The sequence below is a fragment of the Heterocephalus glaber genome, unplaced genomic scaffold, assembly GCF_053883595.1.
Source record: "Heterocephalus glaber isolate CG9 unplaced genomic scaffold, H.glaber_assembly_v1.0 deba00001687, whole genome shotgun sequence".
Classification (NCBI taxonomy): Eukaryota; Metazoa; Chordata; class Mammalia; order Rodentia; family Bathyergidae; genus Heterocephalus; species Heterocephalus glaber.
Window position 1 is genome coordinate 14,425,375 of NW_028258412.1, and position 26,891 is coordinate 14,452,265.

Sequence of the window (26,891 nt, forward strand, 5' to 3'; positions counted from 1 at the left end):
GCTAGTCATGGAGTAGGCAAAAAAAAAAATTGTTTTTAAATACTATACTCCCCAAAGTTTGCACCAGTTTATATTCCCATCAGCAATGTGTGGAAGTACCTGTTTCCCCACCTCTTCATCAAAATATTATAGCACAATTTTTAGTCTTAGCCAATCTGGAGAGTTAGAAAAGTCTAGTTTTAAACTCTGAAATAACAAAGAAGAATTTCTAAAGTGGACAGGCCTCTCCTTGGCCTCCCATGTAAGGCTAGTACTTTTTACTTTTGACCACTTAACAGATACAGGCTTTGCTTTTCTCTATTCTCCCTCCTCCCCTTTCTTCTCTTCCTCTTCCTCCCCTGCCTCTTCCTCCTCTTCCTCCTCCTCCTCCTTCTCCCTCACCCCCATCCATCTCAGTCTGCTTCCCTTGCCCTGCCTCTGGCTTGACCCCAATGGTAATCTAATACTGAGCTCCATCCCCAGTCTTATTTTTTTTAATTTGATTTTGAGACATGATCTGGCTAAGTTGCCCAAGCTGGCCCAGAACTTGCAATCCTTCTGCACCGGCCTCCTGAGCAGGTGGAATTACAGATCCACACGATGCATCTGGCTATGTAGGGTTTCTGAGCGATTCATCTCAGAAAACATTTTCTGAGCACCTACTGTATGCCAGGCACAGAGCTCAAAGCTGTCCTGATACAGAGAAAACAAGCTCCCGCTGGTAAACACTGATAGAACACCAGAGCCTACGGTTTGGGCAGTGAGTGACACGTACCAGCTCTGGAATTGAGAGAGAAAAGAGGGGAACATCTTCTGATTGACTCAAGTAGAAGGAGAAGCTGCTGGAAAAGATGCTTGAAGTGAATTGGTATTTGGGTAATGTCCACTTTCTATTTTTATTAAGTGTCTTTGTCTATTGTCTGCACACCGGCTCTCTCCCAAAATGTGCTCAGTGCACTCAGATCCCTGAGTCCCAGCGCAGTGTCTGGTACGCAGCAGGCACTCAGAAAACATTGGAATGAGTGATTTGATGGGACTCAGCACCTCCGTGAGTAGTTATTACTGTTATGTCCATTTTACCCAGAAGAATTTCAATGCTCAGGGAAGTGAAATATTTGGCCCCAAATCACACAGCCAGGAGGAGGAAAGATAAATCAGAGCCCAGGTCCACAGAGGTCAAAGTCTTGTTCTTGGCCCCAGACAGTAGAAAGGAGCCCCACCCCCGTCCCCAGCTGAGTGAAAGTTAAGTCGGGCAGCGGGCTGGGGAAAGGAGGAAAAAGTGAGAACTTTTCCAAATCTTAACTTCCGCCCTGGGCTTCGGGGTTCCCAGCTCTTGAGCCTGGGAGGACTGTGAATCCCTGCCTTTCCGCCCCTCAGCCTGTTCATCCCACCTCTTTCTTGCCTGGTCCTCTAATTTAATGTCTTTGCGTCTCGGCCCTGCCGTCCCCCTCTATCCCGTGTCGTCCAGTCCCCGGCCCCCGCAGGGAGGGGGTGCAGCCCTAGACCCCCCGAGGTCTGGTAATTGAAGTTTCTCTGGGGTCCGCTCCGCGCCTGCGCTCTCCCAGCAGCTGCGAGCCCAGGAGGCCGGCACGAAAGCCGCGCGAAAGACGGTGTCTGCGAGCTGCGCGTGGGTGCGCTTGCATGTGTATGCGGTGTGTGTGTGTATGCGGTGTGTGTGTGTGTGTGTGTGTGTGTGTGTGCAGTGTGTGCGTGTGTGTGTGTGAGCCCTGTCTCACTCCGCCCCTGGGCGGGAGCCATGGATTCATTACAGATTTTTCTTGGTGGCTCTGAGAATTGGGAGTGGACTGGGAGCAGATGGCAGACAGGCTGGTGGCGGTCGCCCCTGCCTCCTCCTCCTCCTCCTCCTCCGCCTCTCACCAAGCAGATGCCCTCAGAACAAGGGCCCTGAGGCAGAAGCAGGATTAGGGGGGGAAACTCCGTATCAATTAGTGTCAAAGTCCCCGGAGCTGTGGGGGAGGGGCGGGCAGTTGGCTCCGGCTGGGGGGGGGGCGGGGAGCGTGGTGGAGGGGGCCAGGACCTGCCTGCAGCCTGCAGGGCTTAACAGGGACTCACCCTCAAACAATGGAGGGCAGCACCTGCCTTTCACAGAGAGGTAAACTGAGGTTTGGGGTGGCTAAAGAGCAGGCTCAAGGTCTTACAGTTGCTGGAGTGGGGTCATACTATTATTAGAGGCCCAATATTAGATATTATATAGCATTAAGTAACACTAGACATTAGATCAATGTGAGTAGATACTAGATAATAATAATATTGTTAATATCCTTGGAACTAATAGTGCCCAAAATCCTAGCAGCAATAGAATGGTATTACTGCCTCACTGCTGAGCACTCACTATGTGCCATGAGCTTGGATATTTTCCTACTTAATCTAATCTCCCCAGTGGCCTGATAAGTAAGACCTGAGTAGCTTTACTTAATAGGAAGAGAAACTGGAGCTCAGAGAGGGGAGTCAGGACACCCAAAGTCACACAGCCAAGTAGGGCTGACATCCTAACCCAGAACCGAGGCAACTAATAAACAAAGTATTAGGCTTGTCTGGACCTGCCTTGGGGTGGGATTGAGTCCATACTGGTGAGAGTTGTAGTTCTAGACCCTCCCTGGTTACCCTACAACAAACAAACAAAAAACATTGAATTCAAGTCCCAAGACCAATATTTAGGCTGTTATTCCCAAGCTGTGCAACTGGCAAATCCCAGAGCCTGACTTTGTTTCTTCCGAATCTTTGATGTCATGCAATAATGATGAATGGATAAGTTTCTTTCGGTACAGTGTGTGCTTACAATGGAAACTGTGATCACATTAAAAAATGATGAGATACTCACGAGGTTGCAGCAGGAGGCTCACAAGTTTGAGCTCAGCCCGGGGAACTTAATAATACCCTGTCTCAAAATAAAATATAAAAGGCAGGGTGGGAATGTACCTCGGTGCAAAGACCCTGGCTCAATCCCCACTGTACCATATCTAAATGCATACATACATACTTGTATAAATGTAAAAAAAAAAAAAAAAAAAAAAAAAGGAGGGCTGTAGCTGTAGCTTACTGCTCCCGGGATTCAGCCCTCAGTACTGAAAGAAAAAAAAGAACAGATGAGATGGATGGATGGATGTTTACATGGGAAGATACTCAGACTGTATTGTTAATTTTTTAAAAGTCTATAATGAAACAACATGCCCAACATTATTTCCTATTGGTTAAGACACACAGAAAGAAAATGATGGAAAAATGAGAGAAGGAAAGATAGAAAAAACACACAAGAGTTAGTGAGTCTCGAATCACACATCTCCAAATAGTCATGATAGTTACCTTGTGCAGTAATAAATTTTTTATACATCAGTGTTTACAAAACTTAGTACCAATAGAAGTGACACATATTACCAGCTGGCCCATTTCTGTTGTGAGGATGCAGAGCCCAGTTCTGCAAACTATAAAGTATCTCTTCCATGCAAAGGATAATTTATTTCTTTGGGACAGGCTAGGCATTGACAAGATGTGGGGCAAGATCTACTTTGCAGCTCAGTGAGACCCCGCAACTGGTATGGGTCAAGCCAAAGTGAAAATGAGCTACCAGCTAAGGGGCTGCTGGGGAGGGAAGGGTTAATGAACAAACCCATAGAGCTGACCCTGGAGTGGCCCACTTAGGAGACCATCTGCCAGCAGGCCAGCAGCTGCCAATCCCAGGCAGGGCCTGCCCTCTCCAGGCTCCTCCCAGCCCACACAGTGTGGAGCAGCCAGATGCCTGCCCTTGGCCTCTGTCTCCAGCCAGCGGGGCTGGAGAATCCCCACTTCTCCACCCCCAACCCAGCCGTAGCACTGGCATCCAAGGTGACAGAGGTTACTAACTCTTCTTCTCTGGTCTCCTTTGACCAACAGAAGGTGGTTGCCCCATTGGGTGGGCAACAAACTGAGTCTCAGGGAAACTAAGTACCTTGGCTCAGGACCACATTCTCCTTGGAAGTCAACCTAGGCTCCTGGGGGAGCAGCAAACCTCCCTATGCCCTGATATTCTCCCATGGGCAGAAATTCCTTCAAAAACAGTTGAGGATCAAGACAGGGCCCCGTATTCGAACAGCCCATCCCAAGAGCTAGGGCACTGGGACAGGATGGGTACTGGGGAGCTGAAGAGTGTCATGGGGGTTCCTGGGAGCTGCCTTGGAATCTCCCCCCTACCTCTATACCGCCTCCTCCACTGGTCTATCAAGAAGGTCTCATGGGGACCTTCTGACTATTCCTTCTGGTGTGAGAAAAATCAAGACCTCTGCTGCTGACAAACTCAGGAAACATAAGATGAACAGTGAGCTTCTAGCATCTCTTCCTTCACAGCATTACTCCGTACCCTGTATCACAACCTGGTGGACCTGAAGATGGGTGACAAAAGAGTTAAGTTGGGCAGATGGAGGAGGGACAGAGTCCTTCCTGGAAACTGCCCAAATGTCAGGCTGAGCAGATCAGGACCGGCAGCCAAAGGAGCCAGAGAGAGAACAGAAAGCTCCCAGAACAGATGGGCCAGCCAGGGCACAAGAGGGATGAAATGGCTGTCATAATTGTAATATCGCAAATTCCTCTGGTGCATTCCTGTTTTCAAAGCTCATTCAAATCCATTATTTTATTGGAATCTCACAACTCCCCTGGACAAATAGATGGCCAAGGGCTAAGGGACCCATCTGGCAAGATGAAACAACTAAACTCAGAGAGGTTAAGAGCTTTGCCCAAGGTCACACAGCTAATTCCTTGTCAAAATGGTAAAAAAAGAGCATCAGATCTCCTAAATCCTAATTCAACCATCAGTACATTTGGGATTCTATACCCCACGCCCTAAGTTGGGGCCCTGGACTGATGATATTAGTGGTAAAACAGCAACAACAACAACAAAGCCAACATGTGTTGATAGCTTATTCTGTGATAAGCGCTCTTTTGAACACTTAATGCATACCATCTCCTTTAGTTCCAACTTTGGCCCTGTATGAGGTAGGTTGGTTCTTTGTTTGTTTGTTTTGTTTTGTTTTTGGTACTGGGGATGGAATTTAGGACCTTGCTCTTGTGAGGCAGGTGGGGTGCCACTGAGCTAAATCTCCGGCCCTAGTATGAGGTAGGTATTACCATTAGCTCCAATTTACAGACACAGAAGACTGAGGCTTACCAAGCTGAACTCACTTGTTGAAGCACACATTATAAATCAGTGAGGCAAAGAGTCAAATACACACTCCATGTCCTTCACCATCATAGCAGCTGTTCCCAATTGTGGTGCATATTAAAATCACCTCAGGGAGCATTTAAAAAAATCTCAGTGTTCAAGTCTTTTTCCAAGTCAATTGAATCAGGGTATGTGGAGGTGAGGTCAAGGTATTAGTTTGTTTTAAAAGATCCCTCGATCATTCCAATGAGCAGCCCAGTTTGGAAACCACCTCCCTGTACTCTCCTCAGGGACTGTTCTATTGATCATCTCAGAAGATCCATGGGACACATGATGTTCCCTCAGCTTCCCCATCTGTAGAATGGGGCAGACTTCAGCTTAGGCAGACTCAGGACTATCCCCGCCAAGCTCAGGACAGGAAAGTGTTAATCCTCCAGAGTTTTGAGCTGAGAGCTCAAGAGAAAAGTCTTTCCTCTCCTTCTCCCTCCCAGAGGCAGCCAGAGTTCTGGGAACCCTTAGCAAGCCTGTTGTAAAACTTTTATTATGTTTATCTCAAATTAGATTTCTGTGCCATGGCAAACAATGGAATCTGTAGTCACAGGGACTGCAATGCTGCTAGTAATGTAGTTCATCTTTTCTGGGTGAACCAATTGGGTGCCCCCAAATACAGTGAAATAATAATTTAGTGCGAGCTTCAGGTACTACCAAAGCAACAAAAGAAATGGATCCTGGGAGGAGACTATGGTTTGGTGAGAATTGGGAGGCTTTTATTTTCCAGACACTGAAAGTCATCTCCACTTGGGTCTTTGAAATCATGGGCAGGCAACAACACGCTGCTCTCCTTTCTGAGTGTGGGGAAGCAGAGAGTAGAGGGGAGTCTTTCTTGGGATAGAGTCCAGACTACCAGTTGTGCTGACTAACTGGCTGCCTCTCTGTGGTCAATTTCCTTGCCCGTAAAGTGAGGGAAATGGAGCCCTTCCTGGTTCTGATCTGCCTTTTGCTAAGAAGAGGATACTTTGCCTGTAGCACCTGTGAGCCACAGGATGGAAAACAGACATCCAAATGAATGTAGAAATCTGACAAAAGCCAGCCCTCCTTAGAGAGCCCTGTGCTCTCAGGAGCAGCTGCCATCAGAAGTTGCTGTTTTGTTAAAATACCGACTTGCCGAAGATGTCCCTCTGATCTTTCTTTGAGCTTGCAGTCCTGGTCCACAAATGGTTGGACACAAAGGGGACACTTCTAGGATTGTGAAGTCTAGGAATCTGATGTCCTAACAAACAACGCTCCATAGGAGGTGAATAACGGAACAGCTCGGGGGGACACCAACCCCTCCCCCAAGGGCTCAGCAGGTGGCAAACCATGGATCCTTGGAACATAAAAGTCCTACAACCAGGCACATAACCAACCAGGTGTGGGAAGCCTGAAGCGCACACAAATTTGGAGGTCTTTTTTTTTTTTTTTTTTTGGTACTGGGGATTGAACTCAGGTTCTTGCGCTTGCGCAGCAGGCGGTGAAACCACTGAGCTAAATCCCCAGCCCTGGAGATCTTCCTAACAAAAAATAATATAAAAATTTAAGAACAACAATCAAGAAGGAGTATTTTGGATGAGAAGATAAATAACACACAACAAACATTCAAAAGCTGAGAAAACCCACACTAACCCAAAACCCAGAGCATAAAATAGTTTTTATGAGTTGACATCCTAAATATGTCTATCAAACTATATTCCATATATGTTTTGTGTGTTTATTCTGATCACTCTTTCATATGACAATTTTGTGCTATCATCATCTACAGAGAAAAAAAAGAAACATAATTCAGCATTTTCTCTGTGATAGTTTGCTTAAGAAGACTTTGAGGGGGCAGAGGCCAGGGTGCTGAGAGGTCAGTCCCATAGGGGAAACAAACATGGAAGGATACAGGACATGTGAAATGACTGACCGCAAGCCACTGTGGCAACCCCCTAAGGAACTGGAGGGAGCAAGACCATCCAGTGTCTGTATCATCTTCACCTGCCCGTTGAAAATTGCTTCCTTTTGAAGTTCTTCTGGGTATAATATCCTAGCCACATCTGGATATCCCTGGTATGAGAGGCACCTAATTTTTAATCGGTGACCTCCCTTCTAATCTCTACCAGCTGACCTGCTTAAAAATCTCTAACCCCTGGGAGGACATGAGTAGAGGGTATAGGGACTGGAACTATGTATGAAAATGTTCCCCGCTGCGATAGCAATCTACACAATTGGTGACTTCAAGCTTTCACAGGATGTCTCTGAGAGAACAAAGACTCAAGGATGCCTCTAGAGCTCTAGGGATTGGGGCTTGGGATGTTCTGAGAAGCATGAGGGTTCCAAGCGATTCGGCTTTGGGCTCTGAATGGGTAACATTGGCTGTGGGGGCTGAGGGGAGGCAAAGAGCACAGTTCAAGTGAATGGGTCAAGTGAACTTGCCATGGTTGTATGCCAGGCCTCCCCATCCTCACACACACCCTTCCTTCCTGGGCCCCAGAAGTAGCTGCTCAAAGATGCTGGGTATCAGTGTGGTATAGCGATTATGAGCCTAAGGCTTGGGATTCAGAATTCTTGCTTGAATGCTTTACTAGCTTTGTGACCTTGAATCAATGCTCACAAAGCTCTGAGCTCCAGATCTTTTTATTGTAAAATGAAGACAATGAAAATGTACCCACTTTATATAGGATGGTTGTAAGGGTGAAGTAATATACTTTAAACACAGGACTGAGCAACACAGCAGAAACACTGGCACTAATGTAAACACTCAATGAATGTTGGTATTACTGTTAGTACACTTGACCAGCATGGCCTTTCTCACCACCAGAGTCCAGAGAAGAGACACTGTCCCTTGGATGTGATGCCAGAGAAAGGTTGAGATTCTCCTAGTGTGAGAAGTAATTCCCTGCACCAGTCATGGTGTCCAGAATAACAGAAGTATAATTGCATCGATCATGGCCTTAAATGGTATGGAGAAGACTACAGATTTGTCTTTATAAAGGAAAGGAAAATCTTTCTGAAGAGACACAAATAATAAAGTACAGTTTCTCTTACCCACCTATTTTCTTGATTTGAAAATGGAAACAGGCCCTTTCAATTTGTTGGGTTTCTATTCCATCCCAACTGGCCAACCAATTTCTGGCAACGCTGGTGCCCTTTCTCAGAATCTCCAAAAATTTGGAGAATTAATATCTCCCACTCTCTGACTTTGCTTCTTGAGAGCAGGGAGAATATCTAGTTTATCTTTATATACCAAATGTCTAGCACTTGACCAGCACATAAAACACAGTAAACATGCTCACAGATTGTGCAAATGAATGGCTGGGATACCAGTTTGAAAAGGTAAAAATAGTCAAAGGAAATGACTCTCAAAGATCAAAGAGAAACCTTATGGTTGTTGATTTTGTTTCTGCTTGTATTCTTTTTCTAAACAACACAATGAGCATCAAGGATGTCACAGGCAACTGAGCTAAGCACTTTGTCTATCATCATGTTTAACACCCCCTCACACACATGTGCAAACTTTGAAAGTTGTACTTCACATAGGCAGTGTGGTCTCATGGTCAGGAGCATAGGGTTTAGAGTTGGAGTGGTATTCAGATCCTGGCTCTAGCATTTTCTAGCTGTGGGATCTTGATCAGGTTACTTTCTGTTTTAGAGGATTTATCCACAAAATGGGAATAACAATATGTAGTGGCCACCTCCTTACCTATGGTTTTGCTTTCTGAGATTTCACTTACCCACAATCAAGTGTGGTCCAGAAATTTAAAAAATAGAATATTTCAGAAATTGACAAGTCATAACTTTTAAATTGCACAGCTTTCTGAGTAGCATCATTAAATCTGATGTTTTCCTGCTAAATTCTGCCTAGGACTTGAATCATTCCTTTTCACAGTGTATCCATAACGTATATGCTGCCCTCCCATTAGTCACTTAGTAGGCATCACCGTTATTAGATGGAATTTTGCAACTGTATCACAACAAGTGTTCAAGTAACCCTTATTTCACTTAATAACAGCTCTAAAACCCTGGCAGTTGGGATATGCCAAAAAAAGCTTTAAAGTGTTTCCATGGTATATTCAGCTAGCAGACTCCTCACATGGTCACAGAATGTTCCTTGGTAGAAGGGGAAGACTGGGAATTGATTTCAGTGGTCTAAAGGATTCATTAAAAAGCAGTTTGGAGTGGAAAGGGAGTCCTCACCTCTCCAGTGGCACTCCTTACCAAGTTCCTCCATTTGCCAAAGAGTCCCATGACTGTGTGTAGTATTAAGCTTCCACTTTAGGGTAGGATCTGGCAAACTGCCTCTTTCTCTGTTTCTTGAGAAAACTCAGAACAAGCATAATTACAGCTCAAGGATACAGCTATGCATGGCTAGATGACTTGTAATCACAAAATCTAAGTTCCAATGGTAAATGTGTTTTCCCTGCTCTTTCCTAGAGTTGCCTAAATGCTTCTTGCATTTAGAAACAGTTTAACCCAATCCTAGATAACATTCTAGTCTGGCCTTGCCAAAATAGAGACCAACAGCACAAGATGATCAGTACACATTTACTCACTGGAAACACAGAGTCCATGGCCATCAAATATATTGGAGATTTCGGGGCTCCTGGGCCTGAGTTCCTTCCTTTCCAGTAACTATACAAGAGTTCAGAAGGGAGGGCCGGGGATTTAGCTCAGTGGTTCCGCCGCCTGCCTTGCAAGTGCAAGGTCCTGAGTTCAATCCCCGGTACCAAAAAAAAAAAGTTCAGAAGGGGATGCTAAAAATAAACCTGTGGTACTCCTTGGTTATACATGACTAGGTAACTCCAGCCAATTACCTGGTAATTATTCACTTCTGTCCTTAAGGAAAATCATCAAGAGAAGTATTTGCTCACTCTTGTAAAATGACTCTAGGTGTGAGGCTGGGTAGCTGCAGTGTATTGTGCTTCTTTGATGTGATGAGATGTGTTAGACTCTTTTCCAACATATCATCTCCAATTTTCACAGTGGCCCTGAGGGAAAGTTACTTCCTCCCATTTTACAATTGATAAAATTGAAGTTTGGGGAAGTGAAATATAGGATAGTATAGGAGTCATTTTGCTGGGTTGTACAAATTACCAGATTCCACACACTGTACAAGGTACAAAGTATCATGAGTCATAAATACAACACTACCATCGGAAGCAGAACAGGAAGTACCTTTCCAAGGACTGGCATTATTTTTGATTTGTCAAAGGATGTAAGAAAAAATAATACCTATTCCACCTAGCTTATAGCATTAGAACACAATGCAATGAAATTTGCAAATATATAAAATATTTGGAAAATGTAAAACACTATTTAAATGGAAATCATTACTTAGTAAGTTCATTGACAAAGTAGTAAGATAGCACAACAGTTCAGGAGCATGAGCCCTGGAATCAAATGGCAGTAAGTTTGACAACGCTTTGACCTCTCTGAGTTTCAGTTTCCTCATCTGTGAGATAGAGGTATGGATTCTCCCATCTTGCAGGGGATTGTGAGGCTTTCATGAATTAATACATGCAAAATGATTAATATAATCTTTAACATGGACTCTTGTCATTATTAGTATAAATAACTCTATTAGTCTTAGTTTTCTTACCTGTGAAATGGAAAGAAACCATTCTCCCTATTTCATAATTTAAAACCCTCCAAAAATGCAGTATACTGTACCAACTTTTCTTTAGGTAAGATAAATCATCCTCAACTTAGCACAGGGAAAAGCTGGGAGAAGATGTGGCAAGAGACAATTGAGCTCCCTGAGGTGACTCCTCCCTTTTGCCTTCTGTATTCCCCCATGGCACTCAGGTGCTCCAGGCAAGACAAAGCTGATGTTGTGCTGAGTCTGAGCCCAGCTTCCAGAGTCTCCCGGCACCCTGCACCTGGACACCATACACAAAGCCAGCAAGAGCTCCTGGGTACAGGACCCTTATCCTTTACTTGCCTGAAGGGATCCTGAAATGCCCCTTAGCTTAGCATTCTGAGGCTCAGCAGTGTGCAGGCTGGTCCCTGGGCCCCTTCTATCCTTCAAGATAGATCGAGAATGTCCTTGATTTGTCTTCACCAAGACTGTCTCCCTTTCATCTTCTACATGCCACCCAGTGCCCAATTCCTCTAGCCCTCATTGATTCAAATATTAATTGTGTACCTAGTTCGCAGCAAATCTTGAGCTAGATGCTTTTCCATTACATGGAAAGCCAAACCCCTTATTCTCTAAATCACCTCCCCAACATGTCGAGCACAGTGTCTATTAACAGTTCTAAGCAAATACGTATTGGGCACCAGTTATGTCCTGAGCCCAGTACTATTTGCTGGGAGTATGGAGATAAATAAGACAAAACCCTGTGGCCAAATATATACATTTACACACTAATTAACAGGTTCCAGCATTGTTCCTCTATTGACATTTCTATTCATCAACTTAATGGTTTATGTATTTAACAGTAATTATCAGAGCTGGTTAGCCTCTGACTAGCTTAGCCTTGGGCAAGTGACATCACTTTTCTCATCAGCAAAATGTGTGGCGGTGGGGAAAGGGGATCCTATGATGAATATGAAATGAATTATGGAATATAAAAAGCATGGCACCAACATGCTGCAGCAAATGATATAGCATCCCCTTCCCCCATAAAAAGATCAACACAGAGAAGACATACCACTGCCTCCCTTTCCTGCACCAATGACAGACATCACCAATTGATCAAAGAACTCTGTTACTGATCTCAGGCATAACCTTAGTAACTGTCTCAACACAATGTTTCTGGCAATCGCTACCTATTGATTGTAGCTGTTGACCTTCTATGGAGCTCTGCCCTCCCAGCCTCCCACTCAGCTACCTAGCTCTGTAGCTTGGCTGGCGTTCTAAGGTATTCTCTCTCCTCTCTGAACATTTGTCTTCGGTAATGAGTGTAGTCTTCTCAGAGACTGAACTACATGAGTCTTAGGTTCTAATGTATAAGGAGGTGCCCACCTAAAGTAGATGCCAACTGATAATGCTCTGATCAGCACAACTGCTGATTTTCTGAGTGTTCTTAGACATCAATTTTTTGAAAACCAGTCTATAAGTATTTTATAAGCTTGGCCACCTACTTCCTGCTATTACCTCGAGGAAGTCACATCACATCTAAATGCTTCAACTTCCTCATCTGTAAACTGGAGATAATAACAGTACCCATCTCAAAAGCGTGAGGGGCTTAAAGGAGATATTGCATTGAAAAGGGATAATGTTTTGAGGTACTGATCTAGGAAGATTTTTTTCTCCCTATATTTTTGCACTTCTTTTCTTACCATTTAAGAAGGTGATCAGTTTTATCTACCCTCATTGCCTCAGGGAGGCATGTGTCAGGGCTGAAAATGGGAAGAACATGAGAGTGTTTTAGCTTTTGCTTTTCAGAAAAGTCGAAGTCCTTAGGGAAAAGGGGTATATGGACTTAGGAAAGAGTCTTGAAGAAACACAAAAGAAGAAAGAGTTCTCTGAGTAGAAAGAGGTTGCCTCTAGATCTGGGGGGGGGGGGAGATCCCATAAGAACAGAAAGATGTCACATGAGCAGGGATGATGGATGTCTCTGTGGCTACATGTGTGGACTGATAAGCAACGGACAAAGCTCTGCTAAGCTGGGACAACTCTGTGCAGATAAAATAACCTATCTGGGCCTGTTCTCACATGCCATGTAAGAGGCACTTTTCAATCACCTAAAAAGCAAATGTAAGGAAGTGGATATGGCTGGTAAGTCCTGGTGCTTAACAAATGTCTAACTCCCCCCCCCACACACACACACATTTACCATATTAGCAATTCAATTCATGTCCCTCTGGGGTGCCATCTTTGAATTTAGTTCTGGTCAAGAACACATATGGTTAACTAATAACATCTCTTGTCACCTTGTCTAGAAGGGTTATTCCTCTTCATGGGGGGTTTGATAATCCTTTCTGGCTGGGCTGCTGATTCTCCTTCTGAGTAATTTCTCAGTGCAGGAGGGAACCATCAATAAACTAGCAACATCTCTCAGACCCATGAAGGCAGCCTCACCTCCAAGCATTCCACATCTACTTTGGCCAAACCCACTCCTGAGTTGTGCTTCTACTTCAGTAATCATCTAGACACCAGAAAACAGGAGGGTGGTGGGGCATTCTCAGTGACGTTTTGTGCTCTGGGACTTTGAATCAAGGTAAAGTTTCACATGGCAGCAAGCACAGCTGGGCTGTGGTCCTAACTCTGATCTTACAAGGTGCTAATTCTGGCCAAATTGCTTACACACAGTTTCACATCCACTGTCTATAAAATGGGGAAATGACATGTACTAGAGTACACAGAGTTGGGGTGAGGCTTTAGTGAAACAATATCTATTAATTGCATAACACAGAGCTCAGTTTATGTCTAGGAGGCATCTAAAATTGCATGGCATTACTAATAACTTGCATGGCCTTGAGCAAGTCATTTTATCAACTCTGACTTTAATTCTCTTTTTGACAATATTAACTTCTTCTGTGTTTTCTAATTGTTAGGTATTTATGAAGATGACTCCTATGCCACAATATGAGCATGAGAATTAGAGATATTTTATTGATAGGTTTTACATATGGTAGAAGTTTGATGCTGGATGAACTCATGAATGAACCATTGGAAGGCAGATGTAAAATCCCTTTGTGGAAATTTAAAAAAAGGATCATGGATATTGTTGTGATTCTTTGTTTTTGAGATGAATATAATATGTAATCACATAAATCTCTATGGCAAAAAAAAAACATTGGAGAAGAAAAGCAAACCTACAATGGCCAGTAAGTGTTCTGGAAATAAACAAGATTGGGAGATCAACTTCAACCAGGCTGTATGTCTGGTGGTCTTAAAAAAAAATTATCTGAGAAGCTACTTCTTATCATCAATTAAATGGAATAAATTTTATTTTACCATAAATACAGCATGAGGAAGTAGTGGACACAAAATAGATGCTTAATATAGGTTTGGATGAATGGATGGATGAAAGGCAAAGAAAATAGAGAACGGATAAAGGAACAAATAATTGGAGAATAAGTAAATGGTTGGGTTAAATTATAAATGAGTGAATGAATAAATTAGTGGTTCTTTGACCAGTAGATGAATAAAGGGTAGATGATGGATGGATGGATGGATGGATGGATGGATGACTAGGTGGTAGATAAATAAATCAGTGGAAGGAGGAAAGGGTCTCATGAATAAATGTATGACAAATGGATGAAAGGGTAGATTATGAACCAATTTCTCCAAAAACATGAAAATATTATGAATGTGGGAAATGACCATGATTTTACAATGAGTTCCCCAGGGAACTCTGAAAGGTGTGTTATCTTCAGACTGATATCAGGTGGCCTGTATTTCAGCTATAGCTCTGGGATTCACTTGGCCCCCAATGCCCTTGGCTCTTTTGTGCCTCTCTGTTCCTCCATCTATAGAGTGGTGAGACTGTATGAGTCCTTGAGGGTCCCTCTGGTTGCCCTCCCATCCTCACTATAGTTAGATGACAGTGGTCTGCAGAGAGATCACCACTGGGAGGTGTCATGGTGACAACAGTGTCTCATCCTTCCTGTCACAAGTGACTGTTCTCACGATAAATATGGCCTTGAGCCCACCCTGCACTATTGCTCAGATGGCAGCCCCCTCTCTGGAAGCAGGGTGAGCTCCAGAATCACCTGTCACCTGTCACCTGGTCAGTGGAAGAGAGGCTGGGCTGGGAAGCTGGCCAAATAAAAACCCTTTATCTTCTGGAAGCCCTGAAATCTGATCTCAGAAACAGCCAGAGCTGTTCACCTGCTCTGCCAGGCACAGGCTGGGTGCAGACGGGCATCTCAGGATCCCCACACCAGTCACCGGGCAGCATATGCCACGGGAGGCCCTTCCAGGGCAGGGTGCCATATCTCACAGTGGCGGGGGCGGGGGGGTGGCAAGACAGAGCAGGTGTCTGATCACCTCACTGCCCCTGAGAAGTGCAAACAGGAACTATGAGGTATGGCAAACACCACTTCCCTGAACCCTGACTCACTGAGGCTGCCTCAGGACACAGACCGTGGGCATCTACAAAAAGAGGAGCTGAGTTAGATCAATGGGCCATACTATTTTGATCTTGTATTTCTACAAGAAAATTTGAGAATGAAACTCCAGTTATGTATTTATTTATAAATTAGAGACATAGTCTCTAATAGTCTGTTGGTCTAATATTTTAGTATGCACATGGTAAAACACTCCCTTCAGTTTTCTGCATGTAAAATGAAGGGATTGGAAGATCTCTAAAGTCCCTTTAGCCCCTGTTTTGGTAGTGTCATTCTGTAAGTCTGAGTTACCTTATCTGTACAAAGCTCATGGCTGTATCAACCTCACTGATTATTCACTCACCAAACCATGGGCCATGGTATAGGGTACTAGATGGTGCAAGAGATGGAACAAACAGTCCCCAGCCTCAGTAATTCAAACAGTTCTCTTGTGGATCAAAGGAAATTACATTGCTGTGTCTGAATATTGGCAATTGTGCCAGTGAGCTTTGCATTAGTATAACAAATACCTGATCAACTTTTGAAGAGAAAAGGCTTATTTTGGCTCATGGTTTTGGTGGCTCCAGTCCATCACCTCATGGGCAGGGAAGTGAAAAGGTAGAGACGGGGGCCCCACAGTAGCCGTCAAGGATGCACCATCAATGATCAGAAGACCTCCCACTTGACTCCTCCTCTTAAAGTTTCCAAGGCCTCCCAATAGTACCATACCGGGGACCAAGCCTTTAACACGTGGGACTTTGTGAGATGCTTAATATCCAAATGATAGCAGTAATTCCAGACAATTCACCATCTTAGGTCTGAAAGTGATTAGATAAAGAGGAAACGCTACTCTTTTTGTACTCAACCAACATTTGTTTGCCCCCCTCCCATGCCATGGATCAGGTGAAAGCAATACAACATTGAGCACACAGATGCAGTTCCTGTCTTAATCTGTTGGGAAAGACTAACACGTGCCTAAATCAATTAATTTATAAACATATTGAAAAGAGAGAAAAAAGAAAATCTGTGATGGAGGTTATGCAATAATATGCAGATTTGTGGAAGAAGTTCCCAAAGAAATGGCTTTTCAGCTGAGATCTGAAAGGGGAATGGGTGTAAATTAGGCACAGGGAGAGGTCTTCTGGTAGCATGTTCAAGGGTCCTGCGGCAGGAAGAAACATGGAAAATTTGTGTAACTAAAAGGAACAGGATGCAGTTAAGAAAGACAGAGAGAAGGAGGAAGGGACATTTTAGAAATGATCTTGAGGATGCAGGCAGAGGCTGGAATATGAAGAGATGTACTGGCCTTACCAGGGAGTCAGACTACACAGTAATAACCATGGGAAAGCAATGAGGTTTTAGATGAAGGGAGGGAAGGTTTACAGGCACTGACTTGATTTTCCAAGAGGTTCTTCAGGGTCTTTGTGGAGAATGGATATAATGGGAGTAAAGGTAGAAGATGCTAGGGTCACTGTAAGTGGCAGAAGGGGTATTATAGAAATGGCAATTCCCTGAGATGACTGGACACAAAATAAGACGAGTAATGTGTAAAAAATACCCACAACCACACCCACAACCTTACAGCGCAAACCAGTGACAGGCAGTACAGCCAATGGGGAAGAACACACTTGCAAATGGCAGTTGCTGGCTTTGGTTCCTCACTCACTGGCAAGTTGTGTGACCTTGGATAAATCCCTCCCACCCACCCCCACCACGCTGGACTCAGCTTCTCCTGTTCTGCAAAGTGAACTTCACCATAACTTAAGATGAGAACTCCAGGTTCTCAGTCCAGCTCTGACTCTTGACACTCAGGCATTTGTGAACAGGTGACTTCTGTCGCAGCCTCACTTTCCTCAGATGTAAAATAGGGTCTTATAGATGCCTGTCTGGAGTCGTCAGCACAGGCCAGGGCACATTGTATCATAAAGAGTCCCGTGTGCACTTTCCTACCACAAGTGAGTGCATGCACACACCATGAAGACACACATTTCAGGCTCCTCTTTTCCTGCAGGAGTATAACTGGCTCATAAAACTCGAGCTCACTTGCCTAAGCTTAATTCTGAATGAAGCCAGGGAGCGGTGACCCATCTGTGTTTCTGCTCAGTGACTCTGTCAGGGACATGTTAGCCCAGGGAATCCAGCAACTAGGGGTTCCCTGGATGAGAAACACTTGTGTCCAGAGGATCTGAATATTTATTTTGAACAGACACGTGACGATATGAATTACTTAATAATTGTTTTAGGGTTCAGCATTGTTCCTGGATTTGATTTGGCTTCATCTCTATGCCATCTTAATTCAGCATTTGACTTCACGGAGCTCCACACATGGGCTGTGGCATATGGGAGCTCCCTCAGCAAAATTTCAAATGGGAAGTGGAGGGGAAGAGGAGAGAGAGACAGGGAGACGAGAGCAGACCGAGGCCCCAAGGGAGTGCAGGGAGCGCAAAAGATAGCCTAGTTTTGCGTGTGTGGACGAGAAAGGTAGACCAAACTCTTGTTGCTGCCATGGGAACAAAATTTACTGCTGCGATTTGGAAGTCTAAACAGCATCTTTTTCAATTTCCTAATCTGATGGATCACAATCAGAAAGACGGTAAATTTCACGCTTGTCCATAACACATGGAGGGGCCCAGCTCAGTTTCTGAGCTGCTGTTTAAAGTCATCCCTGACTGTACTGGAGTTGGGGGGGTGATCCTAGAGGAGCAGATCAGACCCAGGGCCCTGACTAAGAGGACAGAAGCCCCCTGGGAGGTTAGGAGCTAAGGGTCTGGGAAGTCCTTAAGAAGCTTGCCAGACCTGATTTGATCTGTTCTCTGCCTCCATCTTGGGAGTTACCTTCAGTCATTCTTCTCTCACTCATACTGCTTCAGCTATGCTGTCCTCTTTGCTTTTCTCAAATATTCCATGCACATCTCTACCTCAGGACCTTTGCACATGTTGGCCCCTCTGCCTCAAACCCATTCCCCCATTTATCCTCACAGCTTGCTCCCTTGCTTCATCCATGTCTTAACCACTCCATCCAACAAAGCTGCTCCTTGCCTTGGCCTGTGTTCCTTTCTCCTCCTTTAGTCTTCTTTAAAGCTCTTGTTGCCATCAGATATTCTACCATTTATTGATTGATTTGTTCCTCCATTGTCTTTTCCCTCGACAAGAGCAGGGACTTCCTGACCATTATTTGCTGCTATATTGAGTAATATCGCAATACAGTAAGGAAAATATAGCTTAATATTTCTAACCAAATACCAACTTCTTCCACTCCTTGCATTCATTAGTCCCCTGGGGTTGATTTTACCTTGGGCTTTTGTCATCAGTGGCTGGTCAAGGAATGGACACTGGAACTGAATTTCAGATTTGCTGTAGTTATAATATGAAGGGTGAGAAATATGGTGGCCTGCACCAGAGACTGCATCCTTGAGCCAATGGCAAGAAAGTTAAAAATTTTATGTTATATGTTCCCTTCCACAGCTCCCCTTCATTAGTACCAACAGCTCCTCAGTAGGTAATTTCCCCCAACATGGTTTAAACTGCTTTTTCTCCTGGGAAAAGAAACAGTCTTCCAGAACACTCTGTTTATTCCTTGCACTGGTAGTTAAAATTGATGAAATAGAAGATTCACACCCATTTTACAGATCAGATCATTAAAGACACACCGTGGAAATTAAGCGAGAGACTCCATGCCTTGCTGAGGGTGTTTCCTTTCTCTGTTTTTCCACATTCCCTTGTCTTTATATTATCCACGTGTTTTTTCTACCTTTGCTGCTAAACTCCAGAGCCTTCAAAGGGATGGAGTACATTTCATTCATCTTTTCCTCCTGGCTTGGCCTGGAATGTGGTAATAATAAAAACTGTAACTTATTAGTAGTAATGAGCTAACCTTGATGGATTCCTTCCTGTGTGCCAGGCGGCGCCTTCCATGAATGAGCTCGTTTGGTCCTCCCAACACCTCTTGGGGCTGGCTGCTACTGTCAGCCCCATTTTATAGAAGTGAGAACCAAGATTGAGAAGGTCAAGTCACTTGACAAAATCATCGCAGCCAGTTAGTGTTTGCAAACAGTGAGCGGAAGCATCCCTGTTCGTTAGTTTGCCATGGGGGTCCAGAGCTCTTTAGGAAACTCCAAAATTATTCACAAATGAAAACAGAGCATTGGAGAAGTTGAGAGGCAATGGGCTGAGCATCAAAAGCAAACACCACCAAACCAGGTAGTGAGGGGGCTGAGCATTTCTCCTTGCGCAACCCATCAGGTGGCGCCTGATACAGAAGAGCATCTACTTTAAGGCAGTCTTGGTCTGTACCAGGCACTGTGCCATGCTGTTTCATATCAGTGTTTCATTCACACCTCACTACAACCCCAGGAGAAGACCATTTCACACATGGGCAAACTGAGGTCCAAAGAGTGACAAAGCAGGGCTTGAAACTAAGTAGAGCTGACACTGGAGCCCAAATTCTTTCCACAATTCTATTTTCTCCATCTTAGAAATACTCTCTTACACCTCAGAGAAAGTCTTAATGAAAAGGTATCAGAGAGCGCCGGTTTTGCTAAGCCCCTGCGAATTCTTCTACCTCACAGGAAGGTAAATGCAGCTACTCTGAAAGAAAGGCTATTTTTAAATTTTACTGTGGCCCTGCAGCATGCCTGAAGTGCTCCTGTGTGGAAGACACATGCCCAGGGCTTCTTTCCGCATGCTAGGAGTTAGGATTTTAGGGATGTGCCCCCTTTTCGATGGCGCAGAGTGAAGGTAGGGGTGAGGGGACCCACCAGCTTGGAAGACGCTTTCAGATGGAGTTTAGTCCAGCCTCCTGCCCCACTGCTGTACTAGCTAATGTCTACTCACTGCGCCAGACAGGCGTCTCTATCTAGGGAGCCTCATTCTGACGCTAGGGAGAGTTGAATCTATTTGTAGCATGTCTGTCGTTCAGCTGCATTGATCAGAAACCCCACATGTATGTCAGAGTGGGAGGTGGGGCTGGGAGAGAGCTAATCTGTTGCTGGCTTCAGGCCTGTGTACTCGTTCAATCAATGCACCCAACATCCACTGAACATCTCCCACATCCCAGTTCTCTAAGAGTGCACGGCTGCCAAAGGGAACACAGGAGAACACCAGAAATGACCCCTCCATCAACTCATGATGCTCGTTCAACAAATTTCATCTTTCAGATGGAGAAAGGTTTGACCCGAGCAATAACACTCCTTTCCACAAAAAAGTGGTCTTTCATCACCAGGACAAGCATTCTCTGTGACCCTCAGTACATTGGCTCTTAACCACAAGCTGTCAGAAAAGTACCGCCCAGCTGTCCCTCACCCCGTTCCCCAGGATAGAGTCAGCAAAATGTACTAACTGATCTTTTGGAACTGAGGGAAGTCTCAAATTAAACAGTTAAAAGGCATTTTGTTCTGCCTCGAAATTTGGCCATCTTTCCCTTGGTCCAGTAAAATCCCGATGTTTGGAATTTATGATCCTTTGGACAGGGACTGGGCTGAAGTCTGCTTCTGGACTATTCTGCATAGAAAGGATTTTTTGAAGAAAATTAATAGCGTGCCAAAAGAATTGTAAAGGGAATGCTTACTCTATTTACCGGGGCCACTATTCTAACCCTTTACAAATACTCATGTATCTGCAAACAATTAATGTGCTAATTTCAAATGATTTTTACATGTTCATTAAGTCTCCAGCTACAAGTATTCATCGATATATTATGCTTTGAGCTGGCTTCAAACACTAGGTTTTCACTGAGCCGAAACTTCTTACGTACCAACTTTTCTGAACTAAGTCATTAACAAAGGGAATTAAGTTAATACCAAGCAGCACGACTTCTTTGGTGGTGATGAAAGAGGTCACTGTGCTGCACGTAGCTTCCTGATTCATGTTGGCTTCCATCCAGTTGATACAGGCTGAGGTTGAACTATGATGACCCTCAGCCCATTTGCCTGGGATAATCTCTGTTAGATTTTTTCCATCTTGAAACAATTCCTAACAACAACCCTTTTGCATTCATAAAAACTTCTTGATATGGGCTATAAATTATACAGTCACTGTAGATTTGATAACACAACTTCGAGTTGTGCTTTTGCAAGGAGTTGGAGTTTTTTCTTGACTAGCAATACCTAGTCTTCTTTATACAAACCAAAAGAATAGTCCATAAGGATGTTGTACCAATCGATTCAGAATCTTCATAGTGCCCCTCCCCTAACTAAACAGTCAGATGAGAAAGCAGCTAACTTTTCCTGGGGAAAGAAATTAGAGTTCTACCCTCCAGTTCACCCCATGCATCAATTCCATCTCAATGTACTTGCCTGTCAGAAGTTGAAATCTTGAAATGTTCACTGTCAGCTTATTTGAAAGAGAAATGGGGTAAGCATGGAAAACATAATACCAGAGGAACTGTTGACTTCCGCTTTCTAGCTGTTATTCTTTGTTATAGGAACAATGTCTAATAGACAGCCCCACCCCACCCTCCAAGGGTAGAGAGCGTTTTAACTGACTCAATCCTCACAGGGCACTGTCTCCAGTGGCAAATACTACTTTGCTTCTCAAGCTGACTCAGAGAGGTAAATCCACTTGCTCAGGATGCTCAGTAAACCAAACAGAATTCCAGGCTGACTTCTGCTCAAGTCAGCCGGATCCCATTATGATATACTGTTTCCTACTTTGCTCTACTGCTTTGACATTTGAGTCAGACATTTGCTTGCAGTTTGATACATTGTAACGCTATTGCCTCATCAAGTATGCCTCCCTGAAGTGGAAAGGAAGGCAGGAGGGACTGAGGGGGATTTTGTTTGGAGTGCAGTTGTAGGATGGATGTATGCATGCTGCTGTGAAATCAACAAATTGCAAGTACTTTCCATTTCGGAGCTAAATTATCCTCAAAGATAGACTTAACATAGCCTAGAGAAGCTCACTCAGGGAGCCCTGCCTATCTATAAACAAATAGTAAGTAGTGAGAGGGACGAGACTGGCTAGTGGTTCTCTGACCTTCTCCTCTCTCTTCTTGCAGTTATCTGCACCGGTCTACTGACTGTGAGCTGAGCTTGACTCACGGAACTAAACAATTTTGATGAGACCAAGTCCTCAGGTTGCCTCTAAAAGAAATCACTGGGGCTCTGCCAGTGCCCTCCTTTTTCATCCTAAGATCGCTTTGGAAACATGGGGCTTTTACCCTTAAGTGTGTATAGAACATTGGAAAGGAAGTGGAAATTGACAGTCACTGGATGTGGCTGGCCTGGCGGAGAATGGAGTGATTCAGGTTTTATAGCCAGTCTGTTAAGAGACAACTCAATCCCAGCCTTTCCTGAGGACTTGACTACAAATGTTCCCTGCTCACTCTTCACCTCAAATCTAGAAAAACATTACACATCTGAAATCCATTCTACAGCGAGGCCACACCTGTCACAGCAGTATTGAACAGGATCTTTCTAGCGTGACATAAACAAAGGACATAGATCTCGGACTTTTACCTTAGAGGTGGTTTGCAGGGGTACTGAGACCCAGGCCATTAAAAAGGCACCATCAGTGAAATGATACCAGAAGAGGGTGTCTGTATGTGTGTGTGTCGCAGACAGATAAAATGTCCCAGACAGATTAAATTAGAAATAGCTTAGAGCTTCAGAAAGCATGAGGGTTAAGAGACTTTTTAGACAATTCATAGGATTGAGACTATGACCAAGAAGAGGGTATGTCAGTAACAGAAAGACAGAGCATGAAATTACCAATCACGGTAGACATTATACATACTTTTCTGAAATTTCTTTTCTTCCTCTGTACCCCTAAGATTGATGGAAGACTGGGCCAAATGCCACACTTCTAGTCTCCAATGCAATTTCCGCTAGTCCCCCCTACAAGGGCATTTTCTTTGGCCAATGCAGCACCTGCCCTGCCAACAGTGGGTGCACTACAGATGTGGAAGGGATGGCAGAAAACCAGGAAGATGAAACTGCTGACGTCAAAACTCTCTACAAAGAACCTCCTTCCAAGCAGAGCAGCATCAGCTTTTAATGACACTCAATGTTATTGTTCCCCTTCCCTATCCAGCATGTGTCAGGGGTCCCCCTCCTTCCCCTCTGCAAATACCGGCTGCTGCTTGCAGCTTGCTACATCCTACTGGCCTGTCATGCTTCTTGTTTCATCCCTGTTTCGAACATGGGACATCCATTTTTCTAAAGAACTGCATGAGCTTCTATTATACTGGAAAAAAGTTCCCCAGTATGGGTTTCATTTTTCAGGTATGATTCCCACCTGCCTTCAACCTCACACCCACTGGAAAGTTCAGATTTTCTTGTAGCAGACCAAGCATTCTCCTCACAGCTCTTTCCCAGAGATATTTTCAATCTATTCCTTAGCGTAGTCTGCCGAGATTAATATAACCTCCAAGCACCCCTCCCATCTACTGCTTCCTTTTTAGCCACTGAACCACTCAGCCAGCACTTTTCATGCGGTCTTGATTTTCCCTGACACAGGGCACAGCCTTCTTCCTTTCATTGCCAAACTCCTCCAAGTTGAATAATTTATGAAAAGAATTGGGTTTTCTCTGTCTTGGAATGCTTCTGTCTCCCCCCAGTCTCTTCTCCTTTCCATCCCACACCCTGCTCTTCCTCTTTCTGCCTTTCATTTCTACCTTTATGTTCCCTTCCCATTATTTTCACCACTACCCAACGATGCGATCCCGTTCTTGAGTTCCAAGCTATCAGGTTCTTCTTGAAAACCCCAAATAAAACTCTTCCAAGACCATCTTCATGATTTTGGAAGGCTCCTGTCTGACTCTTGAGCTCAGAGTCCTGGTTTTGGATGCTGGGGAGGAGAGAATTCAGCAGCAGCCAGAAAGGCTTGGAGGAGGATGCTGTTTGGGGTGTATCTGAAGGAACAGCATATGGGCTTTTTGTCAAGATGTTCAGAGCTCGCTAGTTTCTGAGCTGAGGACAGAAATGTGCTGCCACCTCTAAACACCATCTGAGCTGGTTCAATTCTCATCTTCTCTTGTACAACAATTGCCCCAGCTACCTCAGATCCATCATCCCTTGCCCCCTGCCCTCTGAGCTATGTGATACCGAGGAAAGTTTTTCAGTCGAGTTGTACCCCAGCTGCACCGCCCACCCTAAGAAAGCCAAACCTCTTGAATGTAAACTATGGGGTATATGCTGAGCATTGCCCCGCCCCTCCTTCCCAAAGACTCTGACACTTCTCAAGAGCTTTCTTGCTGAAGCAATTAGTTCCCATGTTCCAGCGGGAGATACCAAGTAGTGACAGAAAAGACAGGCGCTCTGGCCCAGCTGCCTGCACCCACCCTTTAGAGTTCTGGAGAACAGGCCAGAGAGGGGTACTTTCTGGGTCTCTCCCGCTCAGAACGAGGTCATTACCTGGGCAGCGGCTTGCGGGCCGTGATACTAGCAACGATGATGCTCTCGGGACGAGGAGTGGCCACCGCTTTGAAGGTTCCTCGCCAGAACTTCTCAAAAAGCTGCTTCTCCCCCTGCTGAACGCTCGCCATAGCCAACCCAAAGGGGCCGGGGCGTCCGGGTGCTGTCCGAAGTGCTGAAACGTGGATTCTGAACTGAGGGCACACCCGGCTCAGGGCGCTGTTGGCGAGAAACCCAGAGAGGTGGGGTGGGAGAGATCGGAGTTCCGGGCGGGGGATGGGGCGCCCTAGTCTGGGCAGGCAGCGGAGAAAGGAGGCTTGTCCGCCGGCTTTCTTCGCCTTCTGGGTGGCTGTGGGCTGCTCTCTAAGCTTGCTGAACTCCGCGCCCCAGGAAGGGAAAGGAGGGCTGGCTTTCTCGGCAGCGCCAGGAGAGAAGAGGCGACCGGGTGGTCGGTGTGTGCGTGCGCGTGTGAGCTCCGGCGCGCCCCGGTTTTGTCTCTCGCACAATGTGACGTTGGAAGAGGAGGCTGGTCGCGCGAGCTGCACTTTCCTCCCCCCTCCGCTGTCTCTTCTCCTCCCCACCCCACCCCCCCTTCCCCAGGCTCAGCCTCCCGCCGCCATCTGCATAACAAAAGCCCGCAGGTCTGGGGAGGAGAAAGGGCGGGGCGTGCGCCTGTCACCGGGGCCCAGCGGCCACGGAGTTGCAGTGCAGACCCCCCGGAGAAGCTATCCTAGCACCCTGAACCGAACCGGCCGGAAATGTTGCTTCCCGGAGCTCTGATCTCCTCCATCATCCCGAGCATTTCTCCAACCCTTCCTGTGCTCCCTCGGGGCGCGACCACCTCCCATCCTAGCCCCTTCGCAAGTCTTTAGGGGATCTATGGGGGGAGCAAGTAATAAACTTAACCTCAGGCCAAACCGTCCCCCCCCCCCCGCCCGGGGACTGGCGGGGACCTCAAAGGGCGTCCTCTGCGCGCCTCTCGGCGGCCGGGGATCGCGAGATTCCCCACCACCCAGAAAGTGCTATGTGACCGACAGCCCGCCACCAGTTCGGCTTCTCGCCATCTGCCGAGCCGGCCCCCTCCGCGCAGCCTTGCATCTGTGCCTGTGGCGCTGTAAAGGAGGTCTCTTTTGTGCCTCTCCGTCAGCCTGCCCGACGTCCCCGCTGCCAAACGCTTCCAAAGGAAGGGTACTCTTGTCACACACCCCGTCCACTCCTAGGGGATTCGGCAGCAGCCACTTTTCTTAATAACACAGCTTGTCTCGGGAAAGGACAATGTTTTGGAGAAGAAAGGTGCTTAAGGAGAGGTGGGGGCTGGCGAGGATCTGGGTGTTAAGGGAGAGAGTAACTTTCTGGTCTTTTCTCCCCCTTTCCGTTCCCCTTTCTCCACCCCCACCCCCCCTTTCAACCTAATCCCAACACGTAGAGGTTCAGGATCCCAAGTAAACTCCAGACTCATAGACTCCGGGTAGCATCGCTCTTGTTTTCCCCAGGATTTTCATGAAGAGATCTTTGCGGGACCCCTCAGTCCATCTCTCCCATGAGGGCTTTCAATTTCAGAATTGCTATCCCCTCCTACCCCTCTGAGTTGCAAACTCTCGGAAGGCGGCCTCTCTGGAGTCTTCCAAGCCTTCCAACACCTGGCAGCGGGTCCCAGTCTCCGCGGGAATAAATCTATGGTTCTTGCCGACACTGGTAGTGGTGGGGGCCCAAGGCCGGGACACCAATGTGAACTTCAGAAATTCTTTGAAAGGGAACAGGGGCAAGGGGATGGGGGTGGGAGATGGGGCAAGAGGAGCCGAAACCCTAGAATAAAATAGCATCCGGCCGGAAGTGTAGTAGGTTGGGTTTGTGTGTATCCCATGTTTGTGTGCCCGCTTGAGTCCCCGAGCGCGCTGCTCGCTCTGCAGTGACCCCACCTGGTCAACAACTAGAGACGCTTTTGTTGGCTTCTGCAAGCAACCGCGGCCAGAAGGTGGGGTTAGGACTGAGATGCTTGCAAGCTCAGGAGGAGAGTGGAGAATGTGCGCGCCCTTTCACTCTCACTGCACCCTCCTGCCGAAAATCCCCCATTTCTCAACTCTTCTTAAGCCCTGTGTCCCACCCTGAAGTTGATGTCACTTTAAATGCTGCTGAGAGCTGCCTCTTTAGGTAGTTTGAGATGTTTAAAACTATCCTTAGTCATGACATTTGGGGTATGAACTGAGTCACTTGCAGGGAAGGGGTAGGTGGGGTCTACCTCCACTGGATCAATCAACAGTTCCCAACTGCATTACTGTTCTTAATTCCTAGAAGGTTGACTACACCCCCACGTGCACAACATTGCCTCTTTTGGACCAGAAAGCAGCCAGGTGAGTGAGGTGGGAGAGGAAGCTACTCATACGGCCCCGTTCCCT

The 26,891-nt window shown here is 45.7% G+C and overlaps 1 protein-coding gene across 1 annotated transcript in view; it reads right to left on the minus strand.

Annotated features, from left to right (window-relative positions):
• Window positions 1–25,057, minus strand: part of Srrm4 (serine/arginine repetitive matrix 4) — a 153,237-nt gene extending 128,180 nt beyond the window's left edge. The window contains exon 1 of the mRNA XM_004843692.4: window positions 24,496–25,057. Within this exon, the coding sequence (XP_004843749.2) occupies window positions 24,496–24,626 (131 nt within the window). The 5' untranslated portion in view covers window positions 24,627–25,057. The remainder of the gene's footprint in view (window positions 1–24,495) is intronic.
• Window positions 25,058–26,891: the final 1,834 nt, after the last annotated feature.